At 43.5% G+C, this 24,345-nt stretch overlaps 1 protein-coding gene across 4 annotated transcripts in view; it reads left to right on the top strand.

The window, feature by feature from the left end:
• Positions 1-24,345, top strand: part of FRMPD4 (FERM and PDZ domain containing 4) — a 739,093-nt gene that overhangs the window by 663,923 nt on the left and 50,825 nt on the right. For all 4 annotated transcript variants that reach the window (XM_077296709.1, XM_077296712.1, XM_077296710.1 and 1 more), the window contains one exon: positions 21,701-21,808. In XM_077296709.1, coding sequence (XP_077152824.1) covers positions 21,701-21,808 — 108 coding nt within the window. The remainder of the gene's footprint in view (positions 1-21,700; positions 21,809-24,345) is intronic.

Consider the following 24,345-nt stretch of genomic DNA (forward strand, 5'->3'; position numbering starts at 1 on the left):
TCCCTGACCACTGATTGCTTTTGCTCTGTTAGGCAGCTGTGTTCCCCTGTGACGCTAACCGGGCACAGCATTTTCCCTTCTGTTCGACTCTGTGAAGTAACAGAGTTCGCTTCTACCTCCATATTGTGCCACCATTTGCTAGCAGCAGGTTGGTCTCCTGCACGGTGGACCCCGGGCTGCGAACACACCAATAATAACATCTAAATATACTCAGTGCGTTCCACAGCCCTAACATAATACTAGCACCAGGGTCTGGCTAGCAATGGCGGACACACAGCAATCCATGCGGAACATCCAGCAGCTGGAGGGTAGGTTGTCGGCTCTCGAGCGCACAACCTCAGCTGTGGATGTAACCGCAGTTGCTGTTCAGGCTGCTAGCGTGACTGCAGCAACCTTGTCCACTGCCACCCCTGTTCCGACTCTATCTCGCCTCCTGCTGCCAGAAAAAGTTTCTGGTGGTAGAAAATCTTGTAGGGGTTTCGTGAGCCAGTGCTCTATACATCTCAAGCTTCTGGCCGCATGTTTCCCCACAGAGTAGGCTAAGGTAGGATTTATTGTGTCTCTCCTGTCAGACAGGGCATTGGAGTCGGCTTTGCCGCTGTGGGAGCATGGCAATCATGTGGTGCAGAGTGCTCCGTTGTTCCTCAGCACTCTGAATCAGTTCTTTTTAGGACCTCGTGTCGCCCATGAAATAACGCTCCAACTGTTGGCATTGACTCAGGGCTCGTCCTTGGTCAGCCATTTTGCCGACCACTTTCGCACCCTAGCATCTGAGCTGGAGTGGTCGGATAAAGCCCTTATTCCAATATTTTGGAGGGGGCTGGCTGACCACTTGAAGGACACTCTGGCCACTAGGGAGATTCCTGCCACACTGGAGGAGTTAATAGCTGTGTCCACTCGTATTGACCCCCGTTTTCATGAGCGGAGGTTAGAGCAAGCCCAGTGTAGGCAGAGGTTTCAGCTGGCTCCCACCTTCATCAAACCTTTGGAATCTCCAGTCCAGTCACATGAGGCCATGGTAGTGTCACGAGCGGGATCTAAGTCCCAGACCGCTCGTGCACTACAGGTTTGTCATGTTTGCCAGCAGTCAGGACATCTTGCCACCAGATGTCCCCAGCGGTCGAGGAAACGTCAGTGTCTAGTGGTAGTAGGTGGAGGTACACTAGACACGGTGACGTTTGCCTCCAAATTGTCCTTTAAGGGGACAATTACTATAGGCTCATTTACCCACTTGGTAGAGCTCTGCGTGGATTCTGGGGCGGAGGGCAATTTTATGTCTTCTGTCTTCACTAGGGTTGAGCGACCTTGACTTTTTTAGGGTCGAGTCATGTTTCACGAAATCCGACTGTTGGAAAAGTCGAGTCGGGCGAAATCGGCCGATTACTGCGCAAAGTCGAGGATCGGCCGGAACACGAAACCCTATGCACGTCAATGGGGATAATATTTTTTTTTTTTCTCTCTCTCTCTCTCTCTCTCTCCCCCTCCGTCCCAGCACAGAAAATTTCGTTTTACACATTCCAAATCGCTACTGCGCACAAGCGATAAAATGATGATAGGCGTGCACGCCCTAACCCCTATGTCATCACTCTGCCCACGCTCCTTCATTGCCTGTAAAAATGGCGCTAAACGCGTCATACGAAACGCGACTTTGGCGCCAAGATCGCGTACCGCATGGCCGACCCCACACAGGGATCGGGTCGGGTTTCATGAGACGCCGACTTTACCAAAAGTCGGCGACTTATGAAAATGAACGATCCGTTTCGCTCAACCCTAGTCTTCACCCAACGTCATGCAATTCCCCTGGTAATGTTAGCTCAACCAGTAAGCGTATGAGTGGTAAATGGGTCAACACTGCCCTCAAAGATAACACACCAGACCATCCCATTTTCTCTGTCCATGTCGCCATCTCATCAGGAAATTATATCTCTGCTCATCATTCCTGTTAGGGATACCTTGGCTACGGTACCACTCTCCTCATATTGAGTGGTCCACAGGCAGAATTTTGGGATGGGGTGAATCTTGTGGGGGTAGATGTCAGAGGGAATGTGTTCAGGTTGCTACTACTGAGGTACCCGCAGATCTATCCTCTCTCCCCAAGCAATATTGGCCCTATGCGGACGTGTTCTCCAAAAGAGCTGCGGAGACCCTTCCGCCTCACCGCCCCTATGACTATCCTATTGACCTCTTGCCTGGTGCTGAGCCTCCCCGGGGTCGAGTCTATCCATTATCTCTCCCAGAGATGGAGGCAATGTCACAGTACATCCAGGAAAATCTGGCAAGAGGATTCATTAGGAAGTCAGTGTCACCTGCAGGGGCTGGGTTCTTCTTCGTGCAGAACAAGAACGGGGAACTACGTCAATGCATAGATTACAGGGGTCTTAACGCCATCACCGTTAAGAATAAGTATCCTCTGCCCCTGATATCTGAGCTCTTTGATAGGCTTCGGGGAGCAAGTATATTTACAAAATTAGATCTGCGGGGTGCTTACAACCTGATTTGCATCCGTGAGGGGGACGAATGGAAAATGGCTTTTAACACCAGGGATGGGCACTATGAATATCTGGTGATGCCCTTCGGGCTCTGTAATGCCCCAGCCATTTTCCAAGACTTTGTGAACGACATCTTCCAGGATATGCTCTCTACCTTGGTCATAGTCTATCTGGATGATATTCTCATCTACTCTCCAGATATTGACTCCCACCGGAGAGATGTTTGCGGAGTCTTCAACCTCTTACGGGCAAATTCCCTCTATGCAAAGTTGGAGAAATGTGTGTTTGAGCAGGAGCCCTTACCTTTCCTGAGCTATATCATCTCCGCCCAGGGATTGGCTATGGATCCTACCAAACTACAGGCTCTGATGGACTGGCAGGAACCCCATTCTCTTAAAGCGGTGCAGCGCTCTATGGGGTTCATTAAATACTATCACCAGTTCATTCCACACTTCTCAACTTTGGTAGCTCCCTTGGTTGCCCTCACCAAGAAGGGAGCAAATCCCAAATTGTGATCTGAGGAGGTCTCCAGGCCTTTCACGCCATTAGGTCACACTTCGCTAGCGCTCCCATCCTTTATCACCCCGATGTAGATAAGCCATTTATAATGGAGGTGGATGCCTCATCCATTGGTGCTGAAGCATTCATTTTCCAAAATGATGTTCAAGGTCGGAAGTATCCTTGCTTCTTCTTTTCCAAGACCTTCTCACCAGCGGAGAGGAATTATTCCATTGGGGACAGGGAGTTGCTAGCCATGAAGTTGGCCTTCTCAGAGTGGAGACATCTCTTGGAGGGGGCTCGTTTTCCCTTCCAAGTCTTCACAGACCACAAGAATTTGGTGTACTTGCAGACAGCCCAGCAGTTAAATTCTCGCCAGGCCAGATGGTCCTTGCTCTTCTCCCGGTTTCATTTCACCCTCCTTTTTCTTTCTGGGGAGAAGAACATTCGTGCCAATGCTCTCTCTCTTTCCATTTTATCATCTGAGGAGGAAGAGGAGCCTCGGCTTATTGTCCCCACCGAGAGCATGAGAACTGTGGCCCTGGTTTCGCTAGAGTCTGTGCCTCCGGGTAAGACTTTTGTACCATCCAGTCTGTGTCCAGAGGTTCTCTCTTGGGCTCACTCGTCCAGGGTGGGTGGACATTTTGGGTCCAAAAGGACATCTGAGCTACTGGCGAGGACATACTGGTGGCCACATATGGCTCGAGACGTCGCAGACTATGTTCGGGCGTGTTTCTCTTGCACCAAGAACAAGTCTCCTCAGCAACGGCCAGCTGGGTTGCTTTACCCGCTGCCGGTGGTGGACAGGCCCTGGGAGATGGTCGGGATGGATTTTGTGGTGGGCTTACCCAAGTCTCGTAGCTGCACCATTATCTGGGTGATCACCGACCATTTTTCCAAAATGGTACACTTGGTGCTTCTTCCAAGGCTACCTTCTGCACGGGCTCTGGCAGCGTTGTTCATCAAGCATATTTTTCGCCTACATGGTATGCCGGACAAAATTGTCAGTGACCGGGGTCCCCAGTTTGCATCTCGATTCTGAAGAGAGCTTTGTCGTCTGCTCAGTATTGAGTTGAATCTCTCCTCGGCATATCATCCTGAGACGAATGGGTTGGTTGAGAGGGCCAACCAGACCCTGGTCACATATTTACAACATTTTGTTTCTGCCAGGCAGGATGACTGGGCATCCTTGCTACCGTGGGTGGAGTTTGCACTTAACAACGCCATAGCCGATTCCACCGGTCAGACTCCATTCCTCCTAAATTACGTCCAGCATCCGCGTGTCCCTGTGCCCATGCCCGTGTCTTCCGCCGACTCCAGGGTGGTAGACTGGGCTGTGGAGGCATGGGATATTTGGGACCGCACTCAGGATTTTGCACCTCACTACTTGGGTCCCTTCAAGGTCCTCGAACAGTTTAACCCTGTGTTCTGCCATCTGGCCCTTCCTCCATGCCTAGGTATCACCAACACCTTTCATGTGTCCCTCTTGAAGTAGGGTAATGTTAGGTGTCAAGTTCCCTCCTCTGCACAGGGGGAATCTCAAACCATCCCAGCGTCTGACTCAGCCTGATACTGTGCGGATGGTTACTGCTGCCTTTCCAGGCTCAGCCATTGTAGCCAGTACTGGTCAGCGGCGAGCAGACATCTCTGGGTCTAAGTCCTGCTTTTCCGCTTCTGAGCATGCTGGGGGTAAGACCTCTCTTTGGAGATCGGGGGTCACATGCTCAGGTACTGTGGCAGCTCCCATTGGTCCTCTAGGAAGGTCCTGAAGTTGCTTAGGTACTGTAGCAGCTCCCATTGGTCCTTTAGGAAAGTCCTGAAGTTGCTGCAGATATAAAAGGTTTGCATGGCCGCACGGCCATGTGCTAGAATCAGCTTATGTCATGAGCTTTTGCTATTCAGTGGTCTTGTCTGCTTGTGGTCAGGGTCCAGCTGAAATAAGCCACTAGAATACCGGCACCTCCGGTGAGGAGTTTGTATGGTGAATTCAGTGCTGGCGTAAAGCCATTAGAATTCCGGCTCCACCGAAGAGGAGGTGTTTGTGTGCTTGCTACTCCTCCTACTACTGACCACTGATTGCTTTTGCTCTGTTAGGCAGCTGTGACGCTAACAAGGCACAGCATTTTCCCTTCTGTTCGACTCTGTGAAGTAACAGAGTTCGCTTCTACCGCCATATTGTGCCACCATTTGCTAGCAGCAGGTTGGTCCCCTGCACGGTGGACCCCGGGCTGCGAATGCACCAATAATAATATCTAAATGTACACGGTGCGTTCCACCAGCCCTAACGCCTATGATGTCAATTACAGGCCTCTCTCATCTTTTTAAGTGGGAGAACTTGCACAATTAGTGGCTGACTAAATAATTTTTTCCCCACTGTATGTATATATATATATATATATATATATATATATATATATATATATATATATATATATATATATATATATATGGATCGCCCCCACGCATAAGGGCAATGAGGTACTCGGTACCGGGTCCTTCGGTTCGGGGGATTTCACGGTGGCCTGACCCGGTCCGTGGCCCTTTGAGGGGCGTCCAATTAAAGGTGTAGTTTGTATACTGTCTTTCGTGGATTGTCATATCATGCGCAGCGATGGAGGTCTGCGTAGCTTGAGTATGGGCATTTGCTGCAGCAAAGGTAGCGGCTGCTGCAAGATCAGTCACTGGAACGGGTCAGTAGTGGTGGCACAAGCAGTCGCTGGATTGGGTCGGTCATCAGGGCAGGGTTGTTCTTCATACCTGCTTCAGATGCGGTCCCTCCGGTGCCGGTCTGCTCTGTCTCCGCTGGGGACTGGAACGCTGGTTGCAGGGCCTTGTGCTGCGGCGTTGTCATCTCTGTTTGCAGCATCTCGCTTTCCGGCAGGGCCTTGCTTTTTGGCTTCGGAGCGCTGGAACTTCTTTCTTGCTCCGGACCAGACGAGGCTGCCGACAGATGCCTGGTGAGGCTTCCGATGAAGGTCTTCTTCCATTCGGCCTCAGTGCTCAGCTGTGTCCACAGGAGTTGGTCGTTGAGCTCTTCCATGCCGGCCGGCAGGAAGTCAGGGCCGACGGGTGATGCCTGGCCACGGTGTCTCTCCAGGTGGCTGGGGGAGTCCTCTGCTCTGACCCCATGCTCTGGTCCCAGGCGGCTGGCCATGGCATTCTCCACGTGGCTTGCCTCTTCCTAGTCTTTTTCCTGCTCTCTCCTTCGTGGGTGGTTTCGTTTTAGTTGTCTCCGCCCGCCATTAAGGATCCGAAGGCGGATTTCGGCTGCTGACGGACACAACTGGGCGGCCATTATTTTTCGCGCTTCTCAGTTCATTCACGCCCGCAACTCCACGCCCTTCTTCTTCTCCTGCACTCCTCATAGCATTGTAATGGCTGCGGTTTTGGCAGGAATTTTGGCGGCAAATGGCAATACACAGTCTTTAAGCAAATCACAGTTCAAATACAGTTCTGACACAATTCTTAGGCACACATGACCCTATTTTCAGGCTTAAGTAGATCCTGTTCGTGATGCCAAAGTTGGATCGCCCCCAAGCGTAAGGGCAATGAGGTACTCGGTACCAGGTCCTTCGGTTCGGGGGATGTCACGGTGGCCTGACCCGGTCCGTGGCCCTTTGAGGGGCGTCCAATTAAAGGTGTAGTTTGTATAATGTTCGTGACCGACGCTGCTTAGGGGTCCGCTTGGGTGATGTTATAGCAGCAAGATGGTATACCTTCCCACAGGTGAAGTGTATCCCCAGGGCTTCCTAGAAGTGGTGATGGTGATGGTGGAGGTGTAAGGCGCAGTGAATAACGAGGACACGAGGTTGCAGTCTCTTTACCTTTTACTGGAAGCTTCAGCATCCACAGTCCAGGGTACAGACCACAGGGTAGGTAGAGTCCGGCCGGTCTGAAGGCAAATCCAGAGTCCCCTTATCCAGGTGGAAATCAGTAGCCTTCCTACTAGCGCCTGTGTGTTGTAGTCCCTCCCTGGTGAGCAACTCGGTAAGGTCCTCACAACTTTCATAGATGTTCTAGATGTCTTTCTCTCTGTCCCCCAGATGGTGTGGATAGGGCAAACCCGTATGACTGATGGCCTGAGGCTTGTTTATAGGACCCCTAGAGATGCCCCGACCCCCACAATTTGCCACTGTGTCTTCTTAGGTATTAAGGTCGGGCAGCCAACTTGGAATTGACTGTCCTGCCGGTCTCTGAAGTAATGCGTAGAGTCAATTACTCCCTCGGTGTTCCGGCCACTGGCTACGCGCCTCAGAAGGAGGCAGCCTTTGCAGGGCAGAACTCCTCCCGGTGTTATCTCCTTGTGCTGTGACTTCGTTTCTCACTCTCTACAATACAGTTCTCTTCGTGTCCTTTCTTAGGATGCTGCCGCACATGGGGCAGGCGCAGCTCCGTAGCTTTCTATCCCGCTTGGCCTCTGTCAGGATCCCACCCCTGACAGGGACCCTCTGTAGGGTACAGACGGTATATATAAATCTCTATATGAGAGTTCAAATTAGCAGAGAACTGGGCTGTAAGGCTATATACTGTATAGATCACAGTGTCCCCATATTTAATAGCCCATAATCCGCTAAAGACAGATCAATAAAGCACGCTTACCCATATTAGAAAACAGGGGAGTAGATCCCACTTCACCCGGCGGCCCCTGACGCGCATTTCACGCTATAGCTTTTTCAACTGGGGTATCGTCATGTTTCTTCTGCTATACCTCCTTGTTGGTATACACTGCATACAGCAGGTATACATATATAGTTGTTCATTGTTTTGTTAAATAAACTTTTTATTTGATCTTTTAATTATGGTGTTTGGGACATTTATACTCCATTCTCTATTGGTTTCATGCATCTGGAGTTGTCTATTTGATTGGATGCCCTTGAGGTGTCCAGGGAGAGTTCTGTACTCACAGCTATAGGATATATTGGTGCTTTATGATTATACATATAAATATGTGTATATATGTACCGGTATATGTATATATATATATATATATATATATATATATATATATATATATATATATATAGTAAACATACACTATTACATTACATAACTCAAAGCCTCAAAGCCTATGACTGAAACGCGTCAGTTACGAGCCCTCGCCTTTTACCGTTTTAACCACGCTTCAGTAAAGAATTCACTTTTTTTCCTTGAATGTTGTGCTGGAATTTTTCCCCATTTTCCTGTCTAATTTTTAAATATGTGTCTCGTAATTCATGTCGCAAACTGCTGCTTATGGTAACACATATAATATTTTTATCTGCATTTCTTTTACATACAGTCAACCTTTAATAAAAGTTTGCCATTAAATTTTGCTTCACTTAATAAAAATATTAAAGACTTATCTCACAAGTGATGATTATTACATAAAATATAGTTGTCATTATTTCAACATCATTATCATCATTAGCATCAAGAAAAGGTGTCCAAAATGTAACAAACATTTAATTAACACCCAATGATCGTTTCTATAAGGACAACATGTTATTTTTATTTTAAATTATTTTTAATACTTTGTGTCATTCGTCTGATCTATTGCTTTGTCTTTGGCTAGCTCTTCTGGAATAAAAAATAATGGCATAGTCGTAATGTCATCAAGAGAGTAGAAAAGCTGCCACTTCCATTACAAACTGCATTATTCCATTTTCTAAAATCCTATCTATTCTATCCTATATTTGGAAAGAGATGACCCATTAAGGCTTCATTGTGCATTCTGAAGGTCAGCAATGTTTATAGTGTCAATTACCTCTATGTAGTATGATGGGAAATAACGTACTGAAAGAACAAATATTAAGAGTTGTGGAAGCTAAGAGAAAAGGACATTTAATAAGAACACGATTTGATTCTTTTTCCTCTTACATCAGCTTGCACAAATATTTTCGGAACTTTTTTAGCACAATCACCTGTGATGATTTGTTGACAGTTGACAAGAATAGAAAGCTTTTTTAGTGCTTTAATAAAAGGAAAAAAAACAAGAACGGGAACTTGTCTGGTAGAAGCTTTTCTTGGCTTATCTGAGTCACAGCCACAATGAAATCTGTTATTAATTAGTGAATCACCAACTTTAATACAATTCTCCATGTTGTGATAAGGAGCCAAGAAATGCTAATAAACTTCATCACACTGATTTTTAAAATAAGAAAAGACACCCACAGACTCCCTCCAGCATGCAATGCATTGGACTGAAATAGCGCTTGCAATTAGATGAACATTTAGCCGTATTAACTGGTAAACTAGAAAACGTTCTTCCCCAATATTATCTAGTAATTAGAGATGTCCAGGTTGCTATTGATGTGCTGCCTGATAACCACTTACAAAGAACCATTGCAGCTGTTAGTGGAACTAGAAAAAAAGAAAAAGGACACATAAAAAAGATCATTTGAACTTCTTACATTTTAGCAATATGAATCTTTATTGTAAAGCAAAAAACAAAAGTCTGTCCAAAACAAGCAAAAACATTTAAAAGGGTTATCCAGAACATTGCTTATTTTTTGGCTGGGGGGGGGCTAAGATCTTACAGAAGGGCATTGCTAAAGTGCGTCTGATTGGTACAGCGATCGGCAGATAAAGCGTTTGTTTTGTGTCATATATACTGAAAGTCATATAGAATTTTGAAAATTAACTGTTACGGCAGAGGAGGAGGTTGCTCTCTAAGGCTGGTTTCACAGTAGCGTTTGAGTCCACGTCATGGCGTTGCGTACTTTTTTCCTTAGCTCCGCCTACTTCCACATGCGTCCTGCATACCTATTATTAACATTGGGTACGCAGGGAAATGCATTGTATGCGGATACATCTGCGTGCATCGTTTTGACGTGCCTACCGAACGCAACATGTTGCCTTTTCTTACATTCCGCGGGCACATCAAAACGATGCATGCAGACACATGTGCATACAACGCATGTCCCTGCGTACCCAATTTTAAAGATAGGTACGCAGGATGCATGCGGAAGTAGGCGGAGCTTAAGGAAAGAAATCCGCAGCACTACACTGCGGACTCAAACGCTAATGTGAACTTAGCCTAAGGTAATATCATCAGGCTCTGACTGAGGTGAGTAATATGCCATATATTCCTTAGCACCCTTTCTCCCCACTAATATGCTTGGCAGGAGGCAAAGAAGGCCAATTGTGGCCTGCGCTTGGTAGTACTGCTCCCCTGACTGCTGGTGCAAGTAGTGATGGTAGTGTTGCTGAGGCTGCTGGCTGATCCCTCAAGCTTAGTCATGGTATGGTTTTTTGTCTGTTACACTACCTCATCCATTGCCATTGCCAATTTTCTATTACAATATATCTTAAACAACACTGTAAGTGTCTTTGGCAAGATTTTTAACCATAATTATTCAAACCTCACCAAAAAAGACTATATATGAGATATTAGGTAGTTGCGCATACAGAAAACATTATCTGTCAATAGGACTCAGTATACATGTAGCATGCACAGTTGTCAAATTGGACTAGTAAAACAGATGTGCAAAAACAGACATGGGTCTTTTATACAGTACAGACCAAAAGTTTGGACACACCTCATTTAAAGATGTTTCTGTATTTTCATGACTATGAAAATTGTACATTCACACTGAAGGCATCAAAACTATGAATTAACACATGTGGAATTATATACTTAACAAAAAAGTGTGAAACAACTGAAATTATGTCTTATATTCTAGGTTCTTCAAAATAGCCACCTTTTGCTTTGATGACTGCTTTGCACACTCTTGGCATTCTCTTGATGAGCTTCAAGAGGTAGTCACCAGGAATGGTCTTCCAACAATCTTGAAGGAGTTCCCAGAGATGCTTAGCACTTGTTGGCCCTTTTGCCTTCACTCTTCGGTCCAGCTCACCCCAAACCATCTTGATTGGGTTCAGGTCTGGTGACTGTGGAGGCCAGGTCATCTGACGTAGCACCCCATCACTCTCCTTCTTGGTAAGATAGCCCTTACACAGCCTGGAGGTGTGTTTGGGGTCATTGTCCTGTTGAAAAATAAATGATGGTCCAACTAAACGCAAACCAGATGGAATAGCATGCCGCTGCAAGATGCTGTGGTAGCCATGCTGGTTCAGTATGCCTTCAATTTTTAATAAATCCCCAACAGTGTTACCATCAAAGCACCCCGACACCATCACACCTCCTCCTCCATGCTTCACGGTAGGAACAAGGCATGTAGAGTCCATCCATTCACCTTTTCGCACAAAGACACGGTGGTTGGAACCAAAGAGCTCAAATTTGGACTAATGAGACCAAAGCACAGATTTCCTCTGGTCTAATGTCCATTCCTTGTGTTCATTAGCCCAAAAGAGTCTCTTTTGCTTGTTGCCTGTCCTTAGCAGTGGTTTCCTAGCAGCTATTTTACCATGAAGACCTTCTGCACAAAGTCTCCTCTTAACCGTTGTTGTAGGGATGTCACTGCTGCTAGAACTCTGTGTGGCATTGACCTGGTCTCTAATCTGAGCTGCTGTTAACCTGCGATTTCTGAGGCTGGTGACTCGGATAAACTTATCCTCAGAAGCAGAGGTGACTCTTGGTCTTCCTTTCCTGGGGTGGTCCTCATGTGAGCCAGTTTCTTTATAGCGCTTGATGGTTTTTGCCACTGCACTTGGGGACACTTTCAAAGTTTTCCCAATATTGACCTTCATTTCTTAAAGTAATGATTGCCACTCGTTTTTCTTTATTTAGCTGCTTTTTTCTTGCCATAATACAAATTCTAACAGTCTATTCAGTAGGACTATCAGCTGTGTATCCACCAGACGACTTCTGCACAACACAACTGATTGTCCCAACCCCATTTATAAGGCAAGAAATGCCACTTATTAAACCTGACAGGGCACACCTGTGAAGTGAAAACCATTCCCGGTGACTACCTCTTGAAGGTCATCAAGAGGATGCCAAGAGTGTGCAAAGCAGTCATCACAGCAAAAGGTGGCTACTTTGAAGAACTTAGAATATAAGACATAACTTCAGTTGTTTCACACTTTTTTGTTAAGTATATAATTCCACATGTGTTAATTCATAGTTTTGATGCCTTCAGTGTGAATGTGCAATTTTCTTAGTCATGAAAATACAGAAAAATCTTTAAATGAGAAGGTGTTCCCAAACATTTGGTCTGTACTGTATATATTTTTTTCTTTTACAAAATTTAACCACCCTTATCTAAAATGATGTTGCCAGAAATAATTGGTAGGTACATATAAAGAAAGCAAAATGTGGCAGCAGGTTGTATATTAGCTGTGGCTTGCATGGTTGTCAAATTGGACTAGTAAAACAAGTGTTCAAAAAATGATATACATGATATACCCCGGATGCCAGTTGCATGAGCTGAGTGCTCCTTCCCTGAGATCTTGCAAAGCGCCAATTTCAGTGCCTTTCCTGCATACTAATCAACCCATCCAGCTGCCCGAATCCTCACTGATCACTGGCAAGATGATGACGGGTAAGAGAAATCTCAAAAACCAAGGCAAATTGGAGATTTTCTTCAACAGGGATATCAGGCAAGATGGCCCCTCAGTAAGCTGGGTCTCCTGCTCCTTGGGAAAGTCTCCCTCTCCATCGCCTCTGAGCCCAGCAAAGACCACCGCTGCGGTGCGGGATGAGGCAGCACCCACCTCACTTTATCTCCGGGGTCCAAGTCCATCACCGGGATCTAGATTTTCCCCACTTGTGGAGGGACACGAAATGTAGTTCCAGCCAGCTGGCGGATGGATATGCAGCAAGGCACACCTCCCCTGCACTCCCAGCATAACGAGGGAGATGATGCAGAGAGAGGGGATTCTGGAGAGGACAATTGTAAATCTCTTGCGTCCTCTAGTGCACTTGCAGTATTACAGCAACTTCTTACAACAGATCTCCCTGCTTCAGGAACTTGAATTAAAGATATGCTGATGGATTTTAGCACCGCAAAGCTAAAGGACTTTTCTTTAGGGTTAAAACCTGTTACATCTCACATTCAGGAGGTGGAGGAGAGAGTGTCCCATGTGGAGGACAAAATGGGAGAATTTGCATCTTCTCATAACAACCTTATTGACTCCCACAATGACATAGCAGAAGACATAGAAGCCATACATAATAAACTTGTGGACTTGGAGGATCGTAATCGCAGGAACAATCTGAAATTAAGGGGGGTACCAGAAACCATCACATCCTTTGAGCTGAGGGGTTATGTGCAAGATTTAATTCAAGAGGTTGTCCCCTCCTGCTCACCATATGAGCTAATTATTGATCAAGCGCACAGAATATCTCGCCCAAGCCACTTGCTAGACACTGTCCTAGGGATATTGTTGCATGCATTAATTGCTATCTGATTAAAGAGGAACTTCTGTCTTATTCCAGAAAGAAAGGATCTTTACCTTCACCTTTCCACCAAATCAAAATTTATGCTGATCTCTCCGCAGAGACACTGCGCTTCCGCAGACTAATGAATCCCATCACTGCGGCCCTGAGAGAATCTCAGGTGGCGTAACGGTGGGGGTACCCCAAGAAATTGTTCATTAACAACAAAGGATCGTGGCATATTGTCTCTTCATATGAACGGGGAAGAAATTTGCATTGTACCTGGGATATGCAAGTGCAGGAACAACCTCAGTAACAAAGAGAGCCGCCTGTAAGGGCAGAGGATACATGGAAGAAAGCTCTCCCAAAAAGAAACAGGCGCTGAAGTTATAATCATTATATATATTTTTTTATTATCTTTTACACAAGGGTGGCATCCTGACTGTTTGGTATGGACAGTGATATACCCCCCCGTGGATTTTCTACTCCCGCGTTCTGTGGACTGAAGTGCAGTCCTTGGTTTGTTTCATGACTTTAGTTCTGATTCTATCAGTTTGCATTGTTTTTGTTTTTTTCTATCTATTTGCATTCCTGTGGATTATTCGGGTCTGGCATTTTCCCGCTTTGCAGGGAATTATGACAGGTGTAATGGGCAACCCATTAGTCACACAAGCATCAGTATGTTTATAATATGGTTATTACAATATGCTCACTTAATGTTAGAGGCCTAAACAGCCCTCATAAAAGATCATATATGTGGAAAGAGGCGGCTGCAGCTAAATGTGAGGTGTTTTGCGCCCAGGAGACGCACTTATAGGAGTAAGACTCCCACAGACTATCTCATCGGCTCTTTCCCTATGTGTTCCAATCTAATTTCTTGAAAGAAAAGAGAGGGGTAATGTTAGCTATCAAGGGGTCTGTCACTTTCTCCTCAGCTTATCTAGAACTTGACCCTGCAGGCCGTTACCTTATACAAGTGGGCATCATAAATAATGTTTTATATACTATAGCTGTCATTTATGCTCCAAACCTAGCGCAAACTAGATTTATAAAAAAATGATTAACTAGAATCAATAAGGTTAAACAGGACCACGTAATCCTATTTGGGGATTTTAATTGTGTTTTTGATAATTCTCTGGACCCTTCTGCCCCAACCTCCAGGGGGCAACCTGTTCTCCCCCCTTAGCCTTTCGGGAGGACCTATATGACATATGGAGGGTTCTTCATGCATATGAGAAGGACAATGCTTACTTTTAACAGGTACATCACTCCTACTCTCTGATAGACCTATTCTTGGTTAGCAGGTCTCTCCTTAATATCATCAACTCATCAGAAATAGGTTTAATAACTTGGTCGGACCACGCCCCCCACTTTGAGCTCAATGCAGACTCGATCACTAATTACTTCCACCTATGGAATTCTCATAAAGCGTTAATCAGGGGCCACTTTATTAAAATAGGCCATATCCTTAAAAACAAAGAGAAAAATGCTTACCAGACCTTACAGTGTCGATCAGGGGCCACTTTATTAAAATAGGCCATATCCTTAAAAAGCAAAGAGAAAAACGCTTATCAGACCTTACAGTGTCGATCAGTTCACTGGAATGCATGAATAAAAGAGCCCCATCCTCTGCCCAAATGTATAAACTACGTGATCTTTGACTTCAATTGTGGGAATTACTCTTACACAACTATGAAAAAAATCTTATGATGACCAGAGCCCATTATTACTTCCAAAATAATAAAGCGGGTAAACTGCTAGCATCCAGAGTGAAAATTAAAATTTCTAAAACTAAGATCCCATTTTTGAGGAACTTATGCCCCAATTCTAAGGTATACACTCCTCGGGAAATCGCCAATAAATTTAAGGATTACTATGCTTCCTTGTATAGCTTAGATCCAAGAGCAGACCTCCACAGCCAGTTAGCCCCTGATAAGAATCTGTTTCTTTCAAGCATTAATCTCCCAACTCGTGCACAAGACCAGTTAGAAATCTTAAACGCATCTTTGACGGAGACTGAATTGACCAAAGTGATCAACTCTCTCCCAGAGGCTATGGCCCCAGGCCCGGACTGTCTTAGAAATTTGTATTACAAAGCTTTCCAGAAAACCTTAGTCCCACACTTATGCAAAACCTTACTACTAGCTGCAAATGAAGGGAGCATTCCAAAAGAAATGCTGACAGCTACTGTGATGACACTTTGTGATCACACTTCCAAAACAGGGAAAGCCACCGGAGGTGCCCCAAAACTTCCACCCAATTTCATTGTTAAACACTGATGTCAAAATTTATGCTAAGTGTATTGCTCTGAGATTGGCAACTATCATTCCTTCCCTTATTAACCCAGTCCAGGCTGGTTTTCTGCAAGGGCGGACTGCAGCTGACAACACCAGGAAGGTAATTGATTTGATAGATGTAATAAATAGAAGAGGGATGCAGGTGGTGGTAGTGGCCTTGGATGCCTAGAAGGCATTCAACTGAGTGAGATGGTTGTTTGTCTTCTCAGTTCTGGAGCGTATGGGGTTTGGGGGTTGGGTGCTGACTGCTATTAAAGCTCTGTATTCTGCTCCGTCGTCCAGGATTTAAGTGAATGATACCATATCAGAGGCATTCCCCACAAATGGCACTAGGCAGGGATGTCCTCTTTCCCCCTAGTGCTCATTATAGCTTTAGAACCACTTGCCCAAGCAATCAGACAAAGCCCAAATATCTGGGGCATAGAGGTGGGGAAACAATCTCATTGCATCACATTGTATGCTGATGATGTGATATTGACGTTAGCACGCCCCCTGGAGTCTTTGCCAGCAGCTCCAGAGATTATTGAAAAATTTGGCCTCCTGTCTTACTACAAAATTAGTGAGAATAAATCTCAAATTTTACCCCTTAACATACCATTACCACAGTTGAAACGCCTTAAGGCCACTATGAAGATGGACTGGCAGATGGAGCAAATTTCATACCTGGGAACGTTGGTAACATCATCTTCCACTAATTTGTACAAAGCCAACTACCTCCCCGTATTAGCAGATATTAAGAATCAGAAGTGCAGACTCCAGAAATTTGAAGTCTCCTGGGCGGGTCGTATTGCACTGTTTAAGATGTTATTACTGCCCAAAATGTTATATTTATTTTGCACGGTGCCGATATCACCTCCGAAGGTGTTTTTTCAATGCTCATAAGCTCCTAAACGCCTTCATTTGGGGGGAAAGCGATCTCGATTGTTGAGACATTTGTAGAAATGCGTGAAGCAAGTGGGGGGTGGGACTCCCTAATGTGAATGACTACTATATAGCAACTCAACTCAGCTGGTTTTAGAATTAGTGGAATCGTGACCCTGCCAAGTGGTTGGTCCCAAATAGTCACATTCTGCACCCTCAGACGATCTCGGGGGGTGCTATGGGCAGCTCTGGTTAACTGTTGTGAATTCTGTTTTCGGGCTCCCTCCTGTGGTCATGAGTGGTACTGTGTGAGTGTGTTCTTGGGCTCCCTCTGGTGGCCTTTAGCGATATGGCTGGGCTCAGCTGCTTCATTTCCTTCTATGCTGGGCCTATTTAACTCACCTGGACCTTCATTTGTTGCCTGCTGTCGGTGTATTCAGTCCTGATTCTGAGCTCTCCTGAATATTCCTTGTGACCAGTCTCCTGCTGGAGAAGCTAAGTTTGCTTGTTCATTTTGCTCATTATTTCCTTGAAAACGTTTCTCAGTATATGATGAGTTCAGTCCAGCTTGCTTTTATGTGATTTTTTGCTTGCTGGTTAGTTCTGGGGTGCAGAGTGCGCCCCTCACATCGTGAGTCGGTGTGGGGGTTCTTGTACTCTCTGCGTGGTTTATTTTTGATAGTTTTTGTACTGACCGCACAGATTCCTATCTATTTTCTGTCTATCTAGTGTTAGCGGGCCTCATTTGCTAAACCTGTTTCATTTCTACGTTTGTATTTCCCCCTTAACTCACCCTCACCGTTATTATTTGTGGGGGGCTGTCTATAACTTTGGGGTTATTTCTCTGAGGCAAGTGAGGTCTTTACTTTCTCTCTCGGGGCAGTCAGTTTCTCAGGCTGTGAAGAGGCGTCTAGGTTTTTAGGTAACGCTCCACGGCTGCCTTTAGTGTGTTGGATAGGATCAGGATTGCGGTCAGTATAGCTTCCACATCCCCAGAACTTGTCCTAACATTCTGGTTATATGTATCAGGTCAGTTTTGAGATCCTACCACCGGATCATAACAGTTAACCCACGGACCCTGGGGGCCCTCCTCCCACTGACTAGGCACTCCCTGTCAAATTGGCTTCAGGTTCACTCCTCCATCCAGACACACATCCCTGCGTTGCCTCTGAAAGCACCTTTAGAACTTCTGGCGGTATTATCAGAGGACCTTGACCTCTACCATTGGAAGATAGGTGGGATCACTGTATTAAATTGTATAGTTGAAGATCGCACTCTTTTACTCTTTGCCCAATTGCAAAATTGGTTTGGCTTGACTTATAAAGACCATTTCTCATATCTCCAGGTACAATACATTTTTAAAAAATTTCTAAACTTCCCATATAGGGTTAATAGTGATATTATTAAGACCCTCTCATCTTACTCATCCCTAGATATGGGTTTGAGACCCCTTTATGATCGAAAAAAGACCTTGGTAATGCCAAGGACTGGTTAAGAGCAATTAAATTGGCAGGGCGGATGTTTGGTTGTGCCTCCCACTTTGAATCACACTTGAAGCTGACACTCCGCTGGTATTTTACTTCCGTGAAGCTTCAATCCATGTTTCCCAACACCTCACACCTTTGTTGGCTAAACTGTAATCAGGTGGGGTCCTTATATCATGCGCGGTCGGAAAAGACGGTAACGACGCACCAAAAAACGTTACATGCAACGTTTTTTGGTGGCGACGGACCAACGCAACACGACGCAACCGTCGCACGACGGTTGCGACGTGTGGTAATGCGTCGCACTGCGTCGCTAATGCAAGTCTATGGAGAAAAAACTCATCCTGCAAGCACTTTTGCAGGATGCGTTTTTTCTACAAAACGACGCATAGCGACGTGCAGTGCACGACGCTAGTGTGAAAGAGGCCTAACAGAAGTTCACCAAGGATTGGCAGGCTTTGGAAGCCATACAGTCAGTGAGTCACAGCTGACCAGTCAAATAAAGGTTGGGGCGAGCACTGGGGAGGAGAGGGTTGAGGTCGGAGCTCTTTGTTTACACTGCAATGGCTGTATAATTAATCATTTATGTAACTTTGACCTGTGTTGCACCTTTGTGCTAATGTATTATAATATTTTTTCAATAAAAACGAATTTAAAAAAATGATATACACAGTTAAATATCTTGGGTTGTTTTCTATTTTTCTTTTTCTTTACAAAATTCAATTACACGTTCCTAAAAATAAGATATAAAGATCTATAAGTAATAGGTAGGTGCACATAGAAACAGCAAAATGGGGCAGAAGGCCACAGTATGGGTGTGATGTGTACAGTTGACAAATTCAACTACCTTTCCCAAAAATGCAAGAAGCCATTGTATTGACGTGGCAGGTACTGTATGAGTGTAAAATTTGAAAAGTAACACAGATGTGAAAACAGAATAGTTTCAACACTCATATGTAAGATAGACATTCACATTTATTTGATTGGGGGATATTCTTTTTGTATTTTCAAAAATCAATTTCTTCTCCCTTCAGAAACAGGATTGCACAAGAAATACAAACTCTCAATAAAGTCGCTTATGACAAGCAAGCACAACATCTATGAATGACACTGATTTCAGATTTTTTTCTGTTAAAAAATAATGTGCAGACACTCCTTTATAATATTAAGAATGAAAAAATGTGGAATTGTAATTCAAATGCAACAGTACAAAAGACAGCTTTACCATATCACTAATTAATCAGACTCAGTCTGGCACTGCTTGTGACAGTTCTCCTATCTCTCTCCTTTATCAGCTGCACCTCTGTAATATTTGCAGACGACTGCTGCACTCATCTTCATTGCTGTAGTTGTACAACACATAACTGACTTGAATGTCTGATCATCATTTTATGGCTTTCTCCTTCTATCCCTATTGCTGACCCGTGAGCTCTGACATCCTTTTTCTATATCATGAATCATTCTAAAATTGCCACTGCATTCCCTACCTAGCCTTTTATATGTGTCCTAGGCTACATTACCATGATGACCTTTTGGTGCATTTTTGGCGCTGTGTGTTTTTGCTCTGTCATAAACGCAGCGTCTTACAGCTGTAGCAAAGGTGATAGGATTTATAGAAATCTCAAGCCCACTGTGCTTCTTTTTAAAGCTGCGTAAACTGACCTGCGGAGCGTTTTTCAACTTCGCAGCATGTCAGTTTCTCTTGTGCTACACTGAGTTTTCTGTGTGGAATTTCCTTATACACTTGCATTAGGCGCTGAATTTTCCCAGGTAAAAAACGCACACTCATTTTTAGTGCATTTCCGCAGTGCAAACACATAAAAAATGCATGTAATCTGCACATAAGTATGTCAATAAAGTTTTGTGAAAGCAAAAAAACAGGAAGTGTCAAAAACAAGACAGCTTTATTTAATGCATGACACACCAAACAGAGTCAAAAAACGCAATGAAAAAATGCAAGTAACCTAATTTAAATAGTTAATAGATTTACTTACACCAGGTAAGAAAAACTTGAAGTTTATTTAACAAAAACATTAAAATCAGGAATGATAGCACATAGCAGACCAGACTACAGAGAAATGAAGCTAAGACCGACTAGTTTCCGCATACTGCCTTAATCATGGTCTAAGCTTCATTTCTCTACAGTCACTCTGGTCTGCTATGTGATATCATTCCTGATTTTAATGTTTTTGTGAAATAAGCTTCAAGTTTTACTTACCTGAGGATGTTTCTCTGGAGAATCTACTACTTTTTTTTCTACTTGCTGCTGCAGCCCTGGCCTGGGCTCCTCCATGGGCTGTTCCTCCTCTCAACACGGGTGTTTTCATTGTTGGCGAGCTGACTTCTTCTGTTTCTTCCACGTAATTTAAATAGGTTCAGAATTGGTGCAGAAATTCTGCAACATCAAAAACACACCAAAAGCTTATCATGGGAACGAAGCCTTATAGTCCCTCCTTATTGGCCGTGCTTTACCTTTTGATGTAATAGTTGCAAGGCATTATAGGGAAGCCCATGTAACTATGTCTAATGCCATTTGAGACTTTTATTGCTGAAGCAATCTTCTGCAATTTGTAAAATGGATGGGGACACTTTTTGACAATTAGAACAAATCAAATCATAATTTTTTTTTAGTTCAATAGAACCTGCAAATTTCATACAATTCAGCATAAATTTGATTTGTATCGAATTGGTTGAATATCTCTATTAGCCACATGTTTCTCCCTCTCTTTTGCAAACCCTATGGCTCCCATTCAGGTCATAAACGGCTGTATAAAATAGTATGCAGGTCATTGTATCACTGGCATAATAGTCACCTTTGATTATAATTGTACACATACTTTTATAATTATATAGAAGTTGAATCTATTTACTTGACATGAGAAATCTTTCTATTGTTCAATATTTTAACTGCAGAAATTACTTTTTATAAGTACCGTACTTAAATCTATATGTTATACAAGTGGGTGTTTAAAGGAGTTTAACAGTGGATTTGAAAAACCACTGCTTCCCCTCAGATCCAGAAAATATATTTCTACAATCAAGGATATGTCCACACGTTATTATTATTATTATTATTATTATTTATTTATATAGCACCATTAATTCCATGGTGCTGTACATGAGAAAGGGGTTACGTTAAGTATTTGGTGTAGACACTTCCGCACCATTTCTGCATCTCTTGGCAGGAAAAACGCAGTGTAAAATATGCACGTTTTTGTCACATTTTTTTACATGTATTTTCTTGCAGATTTCCCCCATTCATTAGATTAGGTGAAATCTGTAGAACAAAACGCTGAAAGAATTGACCTGCCGCAGATTTAAATCTGCGGCAAATCTGAAGTTAAAAATTAAGCAACTTTGCATGAAGCTACAGAAATCTCATACACTTTGCAGGGACTATGAAATCCTTCTGGTTTTGTGACTAAACTGCTCAGAAAAAAAGCTACAAAAACACAACGCACTTTATACACAGATCCTAAGAAATCACATGCATTGTGCTATACTGACAGATTTTATGTGCAGAGTCTAGGTTCCTACAGTCATTCCATTATTTCAACTGATTAACTAATTGCGAGCATAGCCTCGATCTCATAAGTCAACTTTTTATTATTCGAGGCTATGTTTATTTTTTTACCTTTCTGATTGGTTTTACTTTATGTCGTATTTATTAGTTCAATAATGCTTCACTGTCCTCAAAATTCTACTCATCTTATATCTCGTTATTATTACTTTGTTTGTTGACACCACACCATTAAAAATGAACAGAAAAGAAAAAACGTTAAATTGACCTACTTCTCCCTTACATTTCCATAGGAAACCGTCAAAGACAATTCACTTCTATTCATGCCAAATGTCCTAAAAGTCTATTTAGAAAATGGTCAAACCAAATCCTTTCGCTTTGACAGTGGTACATCTATAAAGGTAAGCTCAAAGACCACGATTAGGAATGTCCTTTTAGATGACTGTCTCTAGAGAGGATTCTTACTAAAAAAAATGTTCTACTGAGGACCATGAGAAAGGATGCACCTCTGGTGTGTTTTATATGGAATTATGTCAGGTTTTGTTCATGAAATTATAATCCATAAGCAAATAATAAAATCCATTTATTATAAAGATTCTAATACCAGCAACTATATCATTGCATAACTGAAGGAGAGCAACCACTTACAATACAGTTTTCGATTGACGTGCAATGATTTCTTATTTTTTCATCTCTGTTGAACGATATACCCTTGAAAATTGCTTCAGGTCTGTTTATATCTTGAGCAGTTCATACATAAATTAGCATATATTATCTAACGTCCATGCAGTGGAATAAGCGATTGCTATAATATTAAAGTAAACATTTGTACTGTGACTATTTTAGTGGAAGAGAATTATTCCAGAAGTTTCATAGTCAAGTATATCCAGACAACAGCTTTTACGCAGACTTCTGCGCCTCTCTAATTTTCTCTCTGACCCACTTGGTAACCTTTTGTACTCGACTACATTCATTGTTTTAATGGTTTCAACGCTTCAATAAAGCATTGTAATAACAGGGGGTTATAGCTGCTCTTCACTAAAGACATGGCTTTTAACCTGCCAAAGCCTGACCTTGTACTAATGATGAAGAGAGTCTGTCCATATGTTTTTCTCTTATATGAAACATTTCTTAACCTAAATGTCGCAAATTGACAATGAGCTACTCTAATCATATACTGAGAGATCTATTCATTAAAAGAAAAAGTGAAATTGCAAATTGCTTGCACCAGATGTCTCATCGGTTACAGTATGTTCCTTCATATCTTATTTATATATTAATTCATGTTGAGGAGCTGCGGAGACACCATCACGTGTTTCTTAACGCAAGCAGTGAATAGCAAGGCCTTTCCCCGGGAAGGAACAACCACGGGAAGGGCAGCATCCAATAAAGGAAAACATCCAATAAAGGAAAACCACCTATGCCAAGCATGGTATCCATCCACAGACAGCTGTTTCGGGGCTTTTGCCCCTCATCTGTGTGGAGTAGGAAACTGGCTATTAGGAGCAGTGCCTAGTAAAAAGGCTGTAAAGGCACGGATGAATGACCTCGGGGAGACCAAAACATCCTACACCGCGGAGACACCATCACGTGTTTCTCAACGCAGTGATCCAGAACACTGCCCCATCCCTTATGGGAAATATGCAAATACATGTAGAGGAGCTGCGGAGACACCATCACGTGTTTCTCAATGCAAGCAGTGAACAGCCAGGCCTTTCCCCAGGAAGGAACAACCACGGGAAGGGCAGCATCCAGTAAAGGAAAACATCCAATAAAGGAAAACCACCTATGCCAAGCATGGTATCCATCCACAGACAGCTGTTTTGGGGTTTTTGCCCCTCATCAGTGTGGAGTAGGAAACTGGCTATTAGGAGCAGTGCCTAGTAAAAAGGCTGTAAAGGCACGGATGATTGACCTCGGGGAGACCAAAACATCCTACATATACACACATATATTTATATATTATTCTGTAAAAAAGCAGATGAGAGGTATTCTTTACAGGACTGTGTCCATGTAGAATTGCCATGTCATATGGCATATCGCTTGGTCATGTGTCCAACCTGTAAGTATCCCATAAAGCACAAATTTTGTCAAATGTTCCTTTTTTCGGTTCTCGCACACCCACGGTGTAGAGAGTTGAAACACAGCTCTTTGCAAGGTAATAGTGGTTTTTTGTAGCTCCCGCGAATGGATATGGCTGACAGAACTACTATGCAGTGAAAATCTGCAAGAAATGCAACACCTGGCACTGTACGCCCTTTCATGTTGATTATAAGTGGTGGTCCCCAAAAAAATTGGAAATTTACAATTAGGATATGATGACATACTGATGATATACTGTAGTCTAGTCATATGCTATTAGTTCATATACTAGCAAACAATCTTTATTATGTAGGTGTCACCAAAACAGGGCATGTAGATCAAAGCACAACATCTCAAATTGTTAGACTCTCCAAGCAGCATAAATAATGAACATAAATTGATTAAAGGGATATTTTCATACAAACTCTTTCCTTATGACATACATACATTATATCCCCCCACAAAGAGCTTATTAAATTTTGTCAGGGCCATCCATGTAAGATCCTCCCTTTATTACACAGTTCGCCAATGGCTTTTCATCCAAATTACTGGCATTAAATATTACACAGCATGTCCACAGGAAATTGTAAGGGCAGGTGCAGGCAACCGTTTTTCTGCATCCAAGAAAATCGGTCCGATTATGCTAATCATAGAGTTTGATTAGAGCGGGATTCTATTTTCTTGCTGGAAAGAGAGAAAAAAGTTTCTCCACCTTTTCCATTATGAAAATTGGACAGCACTCGGATGTCATCAGAGTGTGGTCTGATTGTTTTCATGGACTCATAGACATAAATGGGTAACTGCCATCTAATTCTCGGAGGCAAATCACTGCAATGTTTTTCCTCTGGCCACTTAT

Source organism: Ranitomeya variabilis, chromosome 3 (genome assembly GCF_051348905.1).
Source record: "Ranitomeya variabilis isolate aRanVar5 chromosome 3, aRanVar5.hap1, whole genome shotgun sequence".
Lineage (NCBI taxonomy): Eukaryota > Metazoa > Chordata > Amphibia > Anura > Dendrobatidae > Ranitomeya > Ranitomeya variabilis.